Here is a 16,118-nt window from a genome sequence, read left to right on the forward strand (position 1 = left end):
AGGATGACCTGATGTGTTTGTGAACTTTCCATCACTGCAAAATGCCCGAGATAAGCAATTTAGAGAAGGAAAGATTTTGTTTCTGTTTAAGGTTTCAGAGGGTTCAGTCCATAGTCAGATGGCTCTACTGTTTCTAAGCCAGTGCCACGGGAGAAACATAGTGGAAGATGCTGCTCATCTCACAGTATTCGGTAAGCAGTGAGAAAGAGAAAGACGCAGAGGGGAAAAGGTGAAGATCAGATACAGTTCCTGAGGACACACCCCTATGGTCCACTGCCTTTTGTTAGGTTTCACCTCCTGTTTCCATCGCTTCCCATTAATCCCATGGAATTATGATCTCATTAGTGGGCAACTAGGGATGTCAGGGCCCCCCCGATCCAATGATTTCTCCAGGACCCACCTCTGAATATTGCTTTATGGGAGACTAAGGATTTACAATAGGAGTCTTGATGGAGGGGTACTTCATGTTTAAACTGTGTGCCAGGCTAACAGATGCCAATCTGATTTCTTTTTCTTGGGCACCTCCATGCTTATGTAATAAAGCCATGATAACAGTGACTAGGGTGGCAGAAAGGGAAGCAGTGCACCGACCAGAAATACGAAGCTTTCCTCAACATGGCTGACAGAGTACATCACTTGTAAGCATCTCACCAGACAGCATCAGAAATGGACACCACTCCACATAGGGCACCCTGTTTTTGAGGCTAGGTGGGTGGAAATACAAAGAGCATGGTGAATCCAGACATCCAGACGCTGCTTCTCCAAGACTGTCTCCTGTATTGATATCAAGGACCACAGCGAAATGATAGCAGCCACTGAGGCACAGCAGAGCTGATCTACTCTCCACTCTGATTCACGGAGCACAGTCACTGCCACGCTGCTCAAAGGTTCCCTTATTGTGGGGAGTTCATGTCCATGCACGCTGCTATAGAGCCCACTTATCCACCATTTCCCGCCTCACTGCAGCCTGCCATTCTCCACTCAGACTTTTTTCCGTCTTGGTCCCCAGGTTCCTGTCTATGCATATTAACAAAGTATGTGCACCTCCTTGCTTGTATTCCCAGTGTGACTTGTCTGGGGCCTGTTATCAACCATTTGGCTAAAGCTGGGCTTACCGCTTCAACTTGAAAGACAGTTAAGTAGAAAAGCTCGGGCAGGTAGGCAGTCATACAGGGGTAATGTGGTCTAGGAGGTAGAGTGATGGCTTTGGAAGAAAATGGTAGTGAGTGTCATCTGATAAGGACCCAGATATTTATAAATAATAAAAAGAATTTGAGGGCAAAAAAGCCCTCCAGATTATATTTTTACCAACCAGTTTTTACTTTTTTCCCTATACTGTGTGTTTCTAAATAAACCAAAATAGACTAATCTTTTGATCTGGAAAGGTTCTTTTCTGTATAGTTAATTCTCTGTGAGGATTCCCCTTGTTGAGATAGCATAAAAGAAAAGACAGACCTTTTCATCATCAGACCAACTATAAAATATTTATTTACGGGCATGGAATATAAACTCTTAAGGCCTAATTCATATGTAAAAAATGGGCAATGTCATAGAACTCACTAGATTATTGAAAAGACATTTTTAAATGAATCCATTGTGTTTCTATTAAATAAATAATGTTCACAAATTTATAAGTTGCACCCTATAATGCATTAACCGTATGAATAGAATTACTCAGAAAACAAAGGTAGATACATTTTGGAACGGTAGTTTAATAAACATATGAGCAGACTTTACTTGGTACACTGTATAACAATCCACCAAGAGACTGCAGTGAGTGCTATTTTGTACTAAAAGTGAGAGATAACATGCGAAGCACAGTGAACCAGATACAATCAACAAAAAGGACAAACAGTACATTTAAAAATGCAGCTGTGGCTCGTGCTCATTTTTTAAATTTTTAATTTTTTTTTAATTTTAAAATTTATAGATAATTTTTTAAATTGCATACAAAAGCTAAATTTAATTATCATGTGACTATTTGAAACTCCTTGATAAAATAAATTCCCTAGGATTTTGGGTCCACTACACAGATTTCCTTCTCTTTCCAAATACGTTATTGATCAGTTTGGCTACTGATTTAGATCCACTGGATCTTCGCTTTTCTTTGAGTTTACAGTGTATCAGAATGTCTTTGATAATTCTGAGAAACATCATTTCTACCTCCACACACTGCTCTGCAGCAGACAGCTCACAGAACTGGCACCGGTTATCCAGGGCCAGCCTCTGCCCTTCTTCCCAGCCAACCTCGCGCACATGGCAGAGGTCCTGCTTGTTGCCAACCAAAAGCACTGCTGGTTCCAGGGCTCTGAAACACAGAGACACAACTTTTGGCAAGATCCTTTCAACAATTCTGCTTTTAGAAAAAAATCAGGAAGAATTATATCCAGTGGATTAGAAGCCAGAGAAGAAAAGCCTTTGAGCGTGTACATGTATTTATGGCTATGTATGTGGATATGGCCATATGTCCCTAATTACTTACAAAAATCATTTTAGAGAGAATGTAGGAAATAGCACAGAAGCAACAGAGATTTAAAGCTTTGGATTTGAAATAAAACACATATATTCTTGGATACTGATTTTGTTTACTAACCAGATATGACTCTTACCTTCCCAACTTTCAGTTTCTTTACTAAAAGCAAACAAACAAACAAAAACTAAATAAGGGCCAGAGATTTAGCTCAGTGGTTCCACCACCTGCCTTACAAGCACAAGGACCCACGTTCTATCCTCAGTACCAAAGCAAAAACAAAAAATAAAAACAACTACATAAGTCCTCATCACAGGGGAATTCTAAGAGGTTAAATGAAATAATGTGTATAGAAATATATAGTAAAGTCCTAGAAAGTGAAAGATGTTTACTATTATTCTTCATGTTCATTGTCATTTGTAAGAGGAAGATTAACATATGTCTTTTACAGTTAACTGTAATGGAGCAGTTAATTTAGATAGACTTTTATTAAGCAAAAATATTCCGTACTTATTGCTGGCTTTTTCTTTTCTGATATCCACTATAACATTCTATAGAGAAAATTTTAATCTTGTGAACTTGTACACCTTAAATTCTGTTTAAGAAAAAAAATTTTCTTTGTTAAGACAAGTGTCTTCGGCCAATACCAATGCAATCTCCCTAGTTCTAATGAAACAGTTCAAAACAGAGTTTGATTTGAAGAACATAATAAAACTACTAGCCTTTAAATAGCATGGAGCTGCCGTGATATTTATGATAGGGAAGAAATTAATAATCACAGAGTCTTTGATTCTTACTGACACCATATTCCACTCAAAGTTGCTTTCATTTATATGACAGTGTGGGCAGTGTTAATATCTTTTTCAGTCAAGTTCATGAAATTATTATAAAGGATAAATGAGACAGGAGGGATCAAAATACTTTGAAGGGTGAACCACAAATATCAGATATAATTTTTTAAAATATCATAGTGCATCCTTACAACCTTTCTACAAATTGAGAACTGGAAACCCCCTAGAACTTACTTAGTTAATAAATTAAGGAGATTGCTTTTTAAATGTCAAATACAAGTTATGTAGAGAATGTGTTTAAGTGTTTTTCAGTGGTTATCTCAATCTGAAAGAATATCAAGGAATTTCATTTCCATACCAAATATTTATCATACTGTTTACATATAAGAGATTTGAAGTTTAAAATAATAGAATTCTAACAAAAAATCAATAGTATTATAGAAAGTTGAGGCTATGAAAGAAACCTCAGGAATTTACATACTTTTCTTCTACCATACTTTCATCAGCTACATAATCAGAAAACAGAGCTCTAGACATTATATTGGTTTACCTAAGAAAATGTACACAAGAATGTACATCAACTAATTCCAGAGAAATATCCTTTATCAATTTTTAGCCTCTGGCTTCCTCATCATAGGAATGTAAATAGATATGAATATGCTTTTGCCACTTTGCACTAATAATATTGTGCTTTGTTTTTTCCTCTCCAGACTAGAATATTATTTTGGACTCTAAGAGGAAAACTGATTAAGAGCACAAAGAATTCCTTGAAAGCATTTTAAACAAAAACACTTGAAATCCCAGAAGAGTGAGCAAATATTTTTAAAATGGAAAAAACTAAAATATGGGAAACTCTGAAGCTTAAACTTTCACCTACCAATACAATTGTTTAAGGGACAGTAATCCTGTATCTTCCTTCATAATCTGCATATCAAGTCAATTTATGGAGAATTGTTGAGCATCCCTTTATTTTCAGGAGGTGAAATGTAGAAAGATGCTTTCTCACACTTAGAATATGTAAACAGTTTGATTATTCAGTCTATCTTGTGATGTATTGAACTACTCAATGACCAAGAATTGCCCCGCACAGGATGCCAAATGTAATAACTCTGGATTCATTTATTATCCTTAACATTTTCGTGAGAATGAAAAGGAAAGTTTGAAAAGCAAACTATCTTGTATTCAGAGGACCATTACTTTGCAAGTGAGTGCCATGTTAACAAGAGAAGCTGTCTTGTAAAATAGCCATTTTCTCAGGGCAAATAACTGTTTACGTCAGTGGGATATAAAGCATTCACATCTGATTCCTTTTACCACATGTGTAACTTCTGTGGAACGGGAACGTGAATTGTTCACGGCTGTTAAACTTTATAATTGGAAGGCTGTATTAAATTCTTCCTAATGATGCCTACAGCTCTATGATGGTTTACAAAAGGAAAGGCTAGGGGAATAAAACATCTCACCTTTTGCAATGACTGCTTTGTGGCTCCCGAATTCTGTATATCAGGGCTTTTGCAAAAGCAAATGAAGACCTGTCACTGATGTCATACACGATAACAAACCCATCCGCCCAATGAAGCTCACTTGTGAGGGACACTTTTTTTTTCTGTGACTGAGAAAATAAAAGGGCATTTAAAATTTGGGGAACTGGCACGAGTAGTTTACACTTTAAATAGTTCATTAATGTAGACATGAATTTTTTTTAATGTTCAATTTCTTTCTTACTGCCTTTTTTCTTTAGTTAAAAGACTGAAAGTTGCAATATAAAAAGGAAGAACAATAAAGTTTGATGTACCACATTTCACAAACTTTCTATAAGAAAATAACTAGTTTTCTGAAAACTGGTATGACAAAATGTTTTTTAAATTAATAATGACATATGTGTTTTGAAAGAAAACTTTTCTATTTATGTATTAAATGGAATATCTACTAACTTTCATATTAGGTTTGAATTCATAAAAGTAAAAATATTACCAAGGTTTAGCCAAAGATTTTTTTTAAAAAACTGTTCTAGAAAGCTGACTGACGGAGACAGGAGCTCTCTAGTTCAGGCTTGCTTCAAACTTAGTATTTGGCCTTGAATTGCCATCCTCTTACCTCAGCCTCCTGAGTGTTGGGACTACAGGCATGGTCCAATGTACCCTGCTCTGTTTTGAAATCTTAAACAATTAACAATCTTTCTCTACCTTATATAATCTTACTTTAATTATCGTAATATTTTGATTGAACACAGAGGTTTGTACTCAAGATTTATCTTAATTATTCTCTTTTGACAACTAAGTACTACAAGTCACTGAACAAATAACCTGAGTTGACAAGCCTTTAAACTGTTAATTTTTGACAGCTATACTATGGCCTGATAGAAATGCAATATAAGTGATAATGTTGATATTTTAATGATAGTTATGAATATTTTGGCATAAATTTACAGAAAAGTCAGATAGCAGCATTTACAGCACTAAAAGTAATCTCTGAAAATTTTAATAATTACACTTGAAAAGAAAATTCAGTTTTAACACTAGCAATGTTTTACTTGCCCTTATCAAATCTTCTTTAAATCATAACTGAGTAAATAAAATATAATAAAAGGATGTTTTTGTAACTTACTTGAGAACATGGATCATAGATTTCCAGATTGATTTGTTTCCCTTCCAAACACAAATGCTTATTATAGATAGATTCTACAAAAAAAGGAAAATGTATATTCATCATTCATATGGAAAAAAATCTAGAATAAAAAATGTAATGTACCCATATGTTACCATAGCCAATTCAACCGGTCATATGTTAGTGTGACGGTAAGAGACTGCTCTTCTTGGCTAGTGACCAAAGCCATGTACATGTTGTATTTCTTCAGATAAGCTTCTCACAAATGAATTTTGCCACTGTGTCTGTTCATGCTTTACCATGGATGAAGTACCTGTGTTCCTATCTATGGACCATCAATTTTCTCCCAACTGGTAATGGCTTCCTCCAACCTACTGAAAAACATTACTCCACTAATACTACCTCTGTCTTTGCTATATCATGAATTTATCCTTATTCAATGTTTCCTTACCAGCATTTTACAAATATGTCACATTTTTTTTCTAACTTACCTACTGTTACACTCAGTGGTCGGTTCTATGTCTTGTTCTTATTTATCTTATTGGTAACAGTAATGTCGTTGATCATTCCTGCTTCCTTAAATATGTGGCTTTGCATATCCCATGTTCTCCTGTTTGGTTTGTTGTTGTTGTTGTTGTTCTTTTATCCCTACCACTTCAATTTGTTAATTCACAACCCATACCTTCACACACTCAGAACATAGATCCCATCCATAGATCTCTAGTCTTTCCGTATCCCTTCCCTGACCTCACCAGCTCCATGCCTTTACAGACCAATCATTTCTGATTAATCCAACTTATACCCTTAACCAAGACCACTTCCCTGGACTCCAGACAGACAACTACTCACCATTGGAAATATCCATTCAGATATGTGACGGACACATCAGTCTTACAACAGTTAAAACTGGATCCCACCTGCCCGCAAAAGCTTCATCTTCCATAGACTACTTATTTAAATGACATATGGATAGATTCAACTTTTCAGGTAAAAAGCTTTAATATCTTCCATGATTCTTTCCCTTGTACCAGCATTTATTCTAATAAAAATTCATTTTCATGCTCCCTTTAAAGTGTATTTTTCATTTGTCCACATCTCTCTATCTCCATTGCCAGCACTATAGTCCAAGTCACCATATTTCCTGCCTAAAAACCTGCTTTGAGTCTTCCCATTCCTTTCTTTCCCTACTCTTTTCTCAGTGGAGAACTAGCATACACTTTGTAGCCAAATTAGATACTTCTTGTCTAAGAAAATTGCTCCAATCACTCCCCATCTCTAATGGATGAAACCAAAATCTTTAAATGTCTGAAAAGGTCCCTCATTATCTAACTCCCATCACTTCAATAACCTCTGCAGATCTCTCCGGCTTATATTTCACAGTCTCTTCATTCCATCTACACTGCCGTCCTAATCATTCTTTAATTTTATAAGAAATTTGCTAGCACAAAGCTTTGACAATTATTCAAGAGGCTGCTAGGGATATGAAATCAAGACCCGTGCTGGCCAGTAATCTGTAACCAATAGGAGAAATCTAGAGCAAGTATTTGGTGAGTTCATGTTTCCCAGAGGGTTAAGGATGACTTTTAAAATCTTTTAGATTACATTGAATAAAATCTGTTGTAGTTTGATAAAATCTTAGATTACATTTTTAGAGCATTTCTTCTAAACTTTATAGCTTTGTTATTGACTCTCAACCATAAAATCTCCTTCTATTCATTAAAAGCAACCACCACAAGACTCAAAAAACTGCTGCAAGGATCCTCAACTGCCAAACTTTTAAAAAATGTTATTTCCCCCTCTAGCCTTCATTCACAAAATGGAGTTGTGTTTGCTAGTTTGTTTTCATAGAGTCAGTGACCTTTGGATCATTTTATTATCTTTTCAAAATATCTCTAGGTCTTAATATTTTTTTCACTGAGATGTAACAGCTAGAAGTGTATAAACATTTCATTTGTTTATAACTAGATTGTATAAAAGATTAAGGTGAAGGTTGTCGTTATTGCTATTATTGTTGAGATATTGCATTTCTTATTTATGTTTCATTTCATTTGTAGTTAGGAACATTTTCTAATGCCTGAGTCTTAACTCATGTGTTATGCTGACCCCGTCACTGAGGTTTTTGCCCCCAGAAATGAAACACTAGGAATTTCTCTTTTCATATATTTTACTTTCCATAATCAGTTTTCAAGTGCTTGTTCGAAAGTGTTCACAAATGTCATTTGGACTGAAATACTATGTCAGATACATGCAGGAAACAACACAATAGAATAAAATAAAAATTATTTTCAGAGATGATCTTACTGTGCTACTTCATGGAAAAATGTTAAAGATGTATTTCTCCTTTTTCTTTCATAGTAAAACACTTGCAGACATTAATTTTTTACTTGAAATAAGTAATATTGAGTGCAAAATTATTCTTTCACCCAAATCTCATATTTGCTATAATTATGTCATTCTTTTTTTAAAGAAAAAATGGTGTATCACCAAGCCAATGATCAGAAAAAAATATCTATACTGTAATATTGATTAGCAACCAAAAAAATACTTAAAATTGTGACAAAATACCTCACTTATTGTGCTGTGACTTCTCGCATATAACAAACTAATTCTTATCAAAATAAGACAAAATTTACAACAAAGTTAATGAAATGATTCAAAGATGACAGTATAGTGCTCTACCACATGTTTTAGAAGTTCTCTGAAATTTATAAATCAAGCTAGATAATTTTATTAAGTTAAAAAATAGATTCTAATAAAATGCTCCTATGATTTTAATTGGGCTTTCATTATGATGTTGAAATTTTAAGATAGAAAAAGTCTAAAGTAATAACTTACCAAAATTAGAAGCATACTCTCCAATGAATCGTTTGGTAAGAAACCTTACTGTAAGGGCTAAAAACAAGTAAAATTTAAGGTTTGTTGTATTTTGGGATGCATACAGTTTAATTACATAAGAGCTTCTTCAATTCAAGAATCACCAAACATTCATGAAAACTTTAAAATTTTACTAAATCCTGGTCTAAATTATAGTAAGCAATGTTTCCATGGTGATTTCAACCATAATGATTATGAAGATAGAAAAATATGATACCTAGAGTTCTACACATTTATATCATGGAATTGAGTCATGAATGCAAACACATAGGGTACCTTAAGCATTATAAAGCCAGCATTTCTCTTTACATTTAAAATGCACAACTATTACATCTTTTGTTTCCTCTATCAAATTAAATACGGCTCCAAAGTACTATCAGCAAGAGTGACAAGGACCTCCAGAGTCTGGCAAGTTACTAGGCTATTATTCATTAGGCTAACAGCTTTGTTGGAGAGATCCTCACCACCATTAGGATAGGAAAGCAAAGTAGAAGAAAACCTAGCCAAACTGAACCATGGCCTCCAAAATTAGAGCACATGTAGTTCACTGTGCAAGATCTCCATGCATCATCTGTCTAAAGAGCAGAAAATAATCCTTTTAAAGCCATTGTTTGGCCTTTGGCCACTGGTGGCTGTCAGGGTAGGTATATTGAAGAGAGAAGTAAATGGGATGATGATGAAGAAGAAGACATTTTCTATTATTTCTTCTAACTCTAAGCATCATAGAGGAGTGAAAGGGAAGTAAAAAGAATGAAGATATGTTATATATATGTTGCACCCCCCCATGATGAATGTAATCATTAAGTACTACAAACATGTACTACATACTAAGAATTAAAATTAAAAAAGCATCAGTAGAACAAGATATCAATTAATATTTTGGTCGTCTTGCTATCCCTACATTTATAAATAAATTAAAATTTTCAATAGAATTGAAAGTTTCTGCTGAAAACTAATGTTCCTCTCATCCCAGATGAATTCTTGAGTATATGTAGTTATATATGGTTATTATTTAACATGTCAATATCTCGCACTCATTTTACACTATGACCTCTGAGAGAAAATGTTACCACTCACCAGACTTCCCGGTGCCTTCACCACCCAATACAGCAATCTTTACTTCATTCATTTTGCTTTTCTTGTCCTTCAAATCAGTCCAGTTTTCTGGAACTATACAGACTTAAATAAAAGATGTGAGTTTTTTTTAACTTCCTTTTCTATTGCTGATCTTATTTTTCTAAGACAAACTCCTCCCCATATTTCTAATAATAACTTCCAAAAATGTTTTCCTACAGAAGCTTTCAATATGTTCTATTTTTTTAAATGGGAGTTACTTTTTAGACACTAAGTTTTATTAAACCAATAAATATGCACTTTAAAAAGGATATGTGCTCCCAATTCTATGTTTTGTGGACCTGGAATTTACCTTTTCCCAAGACCCAGAAAAGCTGATCTCTTTTCATTTAGAACATTTTTAGAGGATGCGAAAACATCTCTGCAAAATTACATTGACTGACTAGATCAGTATTAATACCTGAGCCTACATCTAGCATTTCTCCTGTGAAACTCAAGATAAAGTCCATTAATTCAATCATAGAATGAGGATAATAGAGCAAAGATGAACTCTAGGATTTCTGAATTAAGGCTTGATGGCAATGTAAATGAATAATCAGACTATGTTTTCAAATCCTATGAGATTCTCCAGAGGAAAACTGGCACTAGAGTTTGTAATGGCTTCTTTAAGAACTAATTTTTCATTTTAAAACATGTTATGCCAGTAGACAACTGTGAGATTTCTGACATAAGATACAGCGATCAATTCCATATTGTTTTAAAAGCAATAAACAGAAACCTGCCACATTTCCTCCTGTAATACTTTGAAATTAGGGAGAAAAAAGGAAAGAAAATTTGGAGGAAATATTCTGGCATAATGTATTCCATCACGCAATGAAAATATAAATTTAATATGCTAAATGATGAATCTGCCATATTTCTTTTCAATATTACTCAAAGCATCCCATTACTTTCTTCGTGTTATCTTTCCCCACTGGATACTTGGGCTATAGCAGACAGAATTCAAGCTGTTTAAATACTGAGGCCCGGGTGAAAGAGTTTATTTAACAAACATTTATTTGCCACTATATTTTGAATTTATTTAGATTTTTTTTACTCTATTTCAAATTCTAAAATGATAAAAATATAAGCTCTTTAATTTATGCAACTACATTAAAATAAATACAATGATTCTTTTACTATTAAATATTGTAACTGATTACACATGGAATTGAATTTGTCTACTTGGAGAAACATTACTATCTTTTTAAGAACTGATTGATGTTTTTAGGAAATTAAGTGTATCTGTTATCGGGTAGCCTGCTCTAAAAAGTGGTTTTCCATAAACGTTACTGGGTCCTGGGTTGCTCGCCTCTCCTTCTGGAGTTGTATGGCAGGTTCTCTTCTCAAACAGAGCTGAACCAAACAAACAAAAAGCAATGGCAAAGTTTACTGGAGAAAGTAAAAGTAAAAAGGGAGAAACTGGCTCTGCAGAGAGAATTTCGGCAGAGTAAAAGGAGAGAAAAGCAATACAAGGACACCTTAGGGAAAGCAAGGAAAGTTACACTGAAGAAAGCCATAACAACAAGCTGTTCTGGGCTCGCGTCTCTTTTTATGCTGTCCAAATCTCCAACGGTGAGAACTTCTACATCCGGGTCCTGAGAGGCGGTGCTGATTTTCCACTCCTCAGGCTCAGAGGTCAGATCTAGGAGTCCTAGCAAGAAGCATACACTCAGGGCTTCGGGAACGGTTCTGGGCATGTGTCCGGGCTCTTGTAATTAACAGGTCACCCCAGTTCCCCAGCTACTATTACCAAGCCCTACTCTCCTATGTCGCATCTACTGATAGGAACGAAAGACTTAACTTCATTACATACTTGATATGAAAACCACAGAAATTGTTGTTTCCCAGAGACAGATTTTTTTCTTAATCTTCTTCCTTCCTATTTACATTTGGATTTTCAAAAAGTAGCTTTAATAAGAAAGCAACCTACTACTGGAAGAGAGTGAATTTATAAACCTGAATAAGAGGAACAAAATCATGCACACAGATTTTTAAGAACGAAAAAAAGCGATTTTTAGGGGAATGAGCTACTTTACAAAGAATACTAAAAAATCAATATTCTGACAGGCACAGTAGTATACTATGTAAAATTTTCTCACATTATCCCAGAGAAACATCCATTCACAATCAAAACAAAATCTATTATTCCTTTTGTTGTTTATTCAGCAACCCAAATTTATTTAGATTTCTGCTATGGTGTTAGTACTCTTTCAGGAGTAGGAAACAAATCAGTTAACAAACAGGAGAAATATTTGTGAAGCTTATATTTTAGTCATCAGAATATGTCCATTAAACAGTAAAAAATAGACAGTTACTTATCAGGTGTTCATAATGCTACAATTTTAACTGTTTACTTTTGTTTCTTCTGAGGTCAATTCCATCAGTCTTTCTCAGCTAATCTCATTTCCTTGTACGTCCAAGTAGAACAAAATAGTAGAACTTCTGATTCGGAAGAGTGCTGTCATCGGGTCAAATCTTCAAGGAACAAATGCTATCTTTATTTAAATACTTTCAAGAATCTTGAAAAGATGGAACACTTACTGTCATGGTTTATATTTAAGATGCCCCCCCGAAGCCTCATCTTTTTCCAGATGGAGCTTTTGGGAGGTGACAGTGGATTAGTCCAGTGATTGGTCTACCATTGTTATGAGTATGATCAAGTGGATTTACTAAAGAGAGAAGACCAAGTGTGGGCTTGGGTGTAGGTGGTACCAAACCAGGGGTAAACATCTATAGAATGTTTCTTCCCTGGACAGACAGGGAAAAAGGAGACAATCTTTGGTTATTTCAGGGTATGAAATTCCCAGTCGTTGACATGAAAGATAGAGAAATAGCATCTATAGGTAAGAGGAGACAAAACGGTCACAATTTGAAAATGGCATCTCCTTCAGTTATTTTATCTACATTATTACCATAGATAACATCATTCAGTAAGGCAACCAGATAAAAGATAAACATCAAAAGCAGTAATTATAAATAACGATAACTAACACATTTTAACCCTTCATATATAATAAGCAATTTTAAGAATTTATTTCAGGTGTATCATTTGTCTCATTATTAACTTGTAAATTAGTAGAAATATACCTTTCAAAAAGAAAGAAGTTGGAGGAAGTCAGGAAATGAAGGAATAGAAAAAAAGCAAGGGAGGGAGGGAATGAGGGAAGAAAGGAAGGATAAAAGGCAAGGGGAAAAAGATTTCCTGGGAGAAAAAGAGAGAAGAAAGAAAAGAGAAGCTAGGAAGAAAGGAGAGTAAGAAAATGCAGCAAAAATATTAAACTGAAAAGGAATGTGTAATATTTATATAAACAATTCTGTAACCCCTACTAAACTAATCTAAAAGTCTAATGTAATGTCACCTCAAACCCAACTAAGATGGTTTGCATTGAATGTGGACAGCCTGTTTCAAAAGAGAAAATACGCATGAATACGTAAAAAACATTGTGAGAAAAAAAGACAAGATGAAATAATAAGAAGTTAAAATACCTCTTAGCCAAATCATATTAAAATAATTAAATATCATTTTATTATAAGTAGATCTATATATTCATCAATAGAATAAATTGTGATTATAGAAAGTGAGTATGTAGAAATATTTTATTGCAAATATATAGTTTGAAACGTGCTACTTTTAAATAATGTCAATACTAGTAGAACAAATCTATAGATAAATAAGTTATGTCTAGACCTCAAACCAAGTGGGAAAATAAATTAGAAATATTAAAACTCTTACTGAAAAACTAGAAAAGGTGCAAGATAATCATATATGAGTATCTTCCAAATACTCTAAACAAATCTAAAAGCATGAGTACAAATATTGACAGAAAATAACAATACCAAGCATCTATTAATAGAACTCTAAGTCTTGGTTGTGTTGGTCTCAAGAGAGTGTCGAGTGTATGTATTTGTAAACTTGTAAAAAATGAATATTTATACAAAAGTGGATCTTTTTCCATCTGCATTGAGGTATTTGTTCACCTCTAATTACTGTATAATCCACAGTACTAAAGGGATTGAAAATCTAAGAAAAAATATTTTTGAGACATACTTGTACTTATTTCTGAATACTTTTAGGTAATAATGTGAAAATTCATCTGAAGAATAACATTTTTTTCTAAAGAAGAAAGTGGTTTCCTAATTCCATAAAACAAGTTTTCAAGAGTCTAACTGATTTAAACTGTGAGTGGTCAGGCATTTGCACATTATGTTGGAATTAGGCAAGGGATCTAGGGAAAAATTTTTAGAGAGAAAAAAAATTTTTGATTGCCAAGTTCTGCTTGTCTTCTGCTCTCGAGGCATTTATGCAATGTGTTAGGGCATAAATAGCATAGCGAATGTTCTTAGTGAAGATGAGAAGCGATTACTTCAAAACCGCAAATCCTTCAGAATCTCTTCTGAAGAAATTATTCAAGCCCAGACATCTACCTAACCTAAGATTGAAAATATTGTAATAATGGCTACTAAAATACAGACTTTTACAGCTCACAATCCGCTATGTTTTGGCTAAAATATACGAATCCTAAAACTAATAATTGCTTAGCCCATTGCTCCTATCTGACATTTCTGTTGTTACAAACAACATCAGCTTCCCTCTCTGCACTTCCTGTTATGGATGTGATTATTTTTATCTGAGTAAGTATATAAAACCATTTACTGCCTAATAAAAGTTCTTCCCACGTTATTTGGTAAGGGAAGACTATTTTTAGGGTCTATAGCTATTCACGGCAATTGTTTTCGTCTTACTGCTACTTGGCAGTCTGCTCAAATTCAATCACTGCTGAAGACTAAAAAATCAACCTACTGCGCTGACTTTAGCTCCCCTTTTTCTTTTCATGTCTTTTTTTTTTTTTTGCTTCTCCTCTGCCTTTGCTTCCCACTCTCTTCGTCTCCTTTCTTCCTTTTTCATTCACTCCCTCTCTCCTTTCCTTCATTTGCCTTCCTCTCTTCTTCCCATCCTCTGTACATTGTTTTGTTCCTTTCTTCCTATATATGCACACTTTTAGGAGTGTTTTTCCTTCATTGATGTTATGCTAACCATGCTGTTTCTAATTAATTTTACAGTGTTTCCTTCATAAACATCATTTATTTGTTTACTTACTTATTTATTGTTCTGGTGCTCATTCAGTCTCCTAAATGTGAAGAATCCTGCTTTTTTAGAGTTTTACAAAGTTTTCTTGCCTTTCGATGTTTGTTCATATCTGCTTGCTGTATTCTGCCTGTCTGAACTTCTCAGTATGGGACTTTGTGCCTACAAGATTGATTCCCAGTAACTGACTTTTTCTTTTTTTTTCTTTTATCAAGCTACTCTATATCTTTTAAATTTACCTTTTATGGATGATATCTATACATATGCAAAGAATATTTATATATTTGTATAGTTACATAAAATACACTTACTTTTCAATTTTTAGATATACTTACTTTTCAGATATGTAATATTTATATTCATACAAAATACTTAAACTTCAGAGTTCTTTCTTGTTTAAAAATTTCACATTTCTTATTTTACACATTTGCATATGTTAATTTCCATTTAGAGAAAAAGATAAAGTGTGACACATTCTGTCATGAAATTTGCAACTCTACCTAATTCCCTTAATAATTAACTTCATAGTCAGTTTGGTTTTAACACAATATAATACACCATACGGCATATGATTTTTATTAGGTAATATATATCTCTATATGTTTTATTATGTGATATATATCTATATAATTTACAATTGGACAAGATAGAGCTGTTTATATCATTCTCAAGTAATTTGAAAAGTAAGTTGACAATCATTAATAGAACTGACCTAGGAAAGGTAATACCGTCATTATCCTAACTACTTTTAGAACATGCTTTGGAAGATAATTTTTATGCGGAAACCATATTCTAAAGAGATATCTTATTCAATATGTAATACTAGTACTTAACTACATTATATGGGCTTTCTTTCTATTTTTTGCAAAGAAAAAATGATGAATAGCTCACCAATTTTCAAAGGTTTTCAAAGAATATCAGAGTAAATAGTGGAATGGCTGTGCTAATTTTTCTCATGTATTCTTATAATTCCATTTATCTTTTCAAAGTAACGATCCTGTGTTTATCTTACTTTTAAATTACTTTTGAATTGTTTATTGTTTCGTAGTTTTCCTCTATCTTTATAATAGCTGAGATGGGATAATAGCTAGTGGCAATTACAACTCAGCTTATCATTCTTTGCGCCAATTTTTCTGTGGACTCTGTGATTTTATTTCTAGCACATTTAATTTTT

At 33.8% G+C, this 16,118-nt stretch overlaps 1 protein-coding gene across 3 annotated transcripts in view; it reads right to left on the reverse strand.

The window, feature by feature from the left end:
- Window positions 1-1,476: 1,476 nt before the first annotated feature.
- The window catches only part of Rergl (RERG like), a 177,943-nt gene continuing 163,301 nt past the window's right edge, over window positions 1,477-16,118 (reverse strand). The window contains exons 2-7 of one of the 3 annotated variants that reach the window (XM_010615909.2): window positions 14,957-15,106; window positions 9,820-9,921; window positions 8,704-8,760; window positions 5,869-5,942; window positions 4,725-4,873; window positions 1,477-2,308 (exon numbers count right to left, since the gene is read on the reverse strand). In XM_010615909.2, coding sequence (XP_010614211.1) covers window positions 2,026-2,308; window positions 4,725-4,873; window positions 5,869-5,942; window positions 8,704-8,760; window positions 9,820-9,871 — 615 coding nt within the window. In that variant the 5' untranslated portion in view covers window positions 9,872-9,921; window positions 14,957-15,106 and the 3' untranslated portion in view covers window positions 1,477-2,025. Of the gene's footprint in view, window positions 2,309-4,724; window positions 4,874-5,868; window positions 5,943-8,703; window positions 8,761-9,819; window positions 9,922-10,168; window positions 10,178-14,956; window positions 15,107-16,118 lie in introns of those variants that run through there. The other 2 variants (XM_033766272.1, XM_010615905.2) reach the window with 2 other exon arrangements.

Source organism: Fukomys damarensis, unplaced genomic scaffold, assembly GCF_012274545.1.
Source record: "Fukomys damarensis isolate Sample0158 unplaced genomic scaffold, DMR_v1.0_HiC HiC_scaffold_19, whole genome shotgun sequence".
NCBI lineage: Eukaryota > Metazoa > Chordata > Mammalia > Rodentia > Bathyergidae > Fukomys > Fukomys damarensis.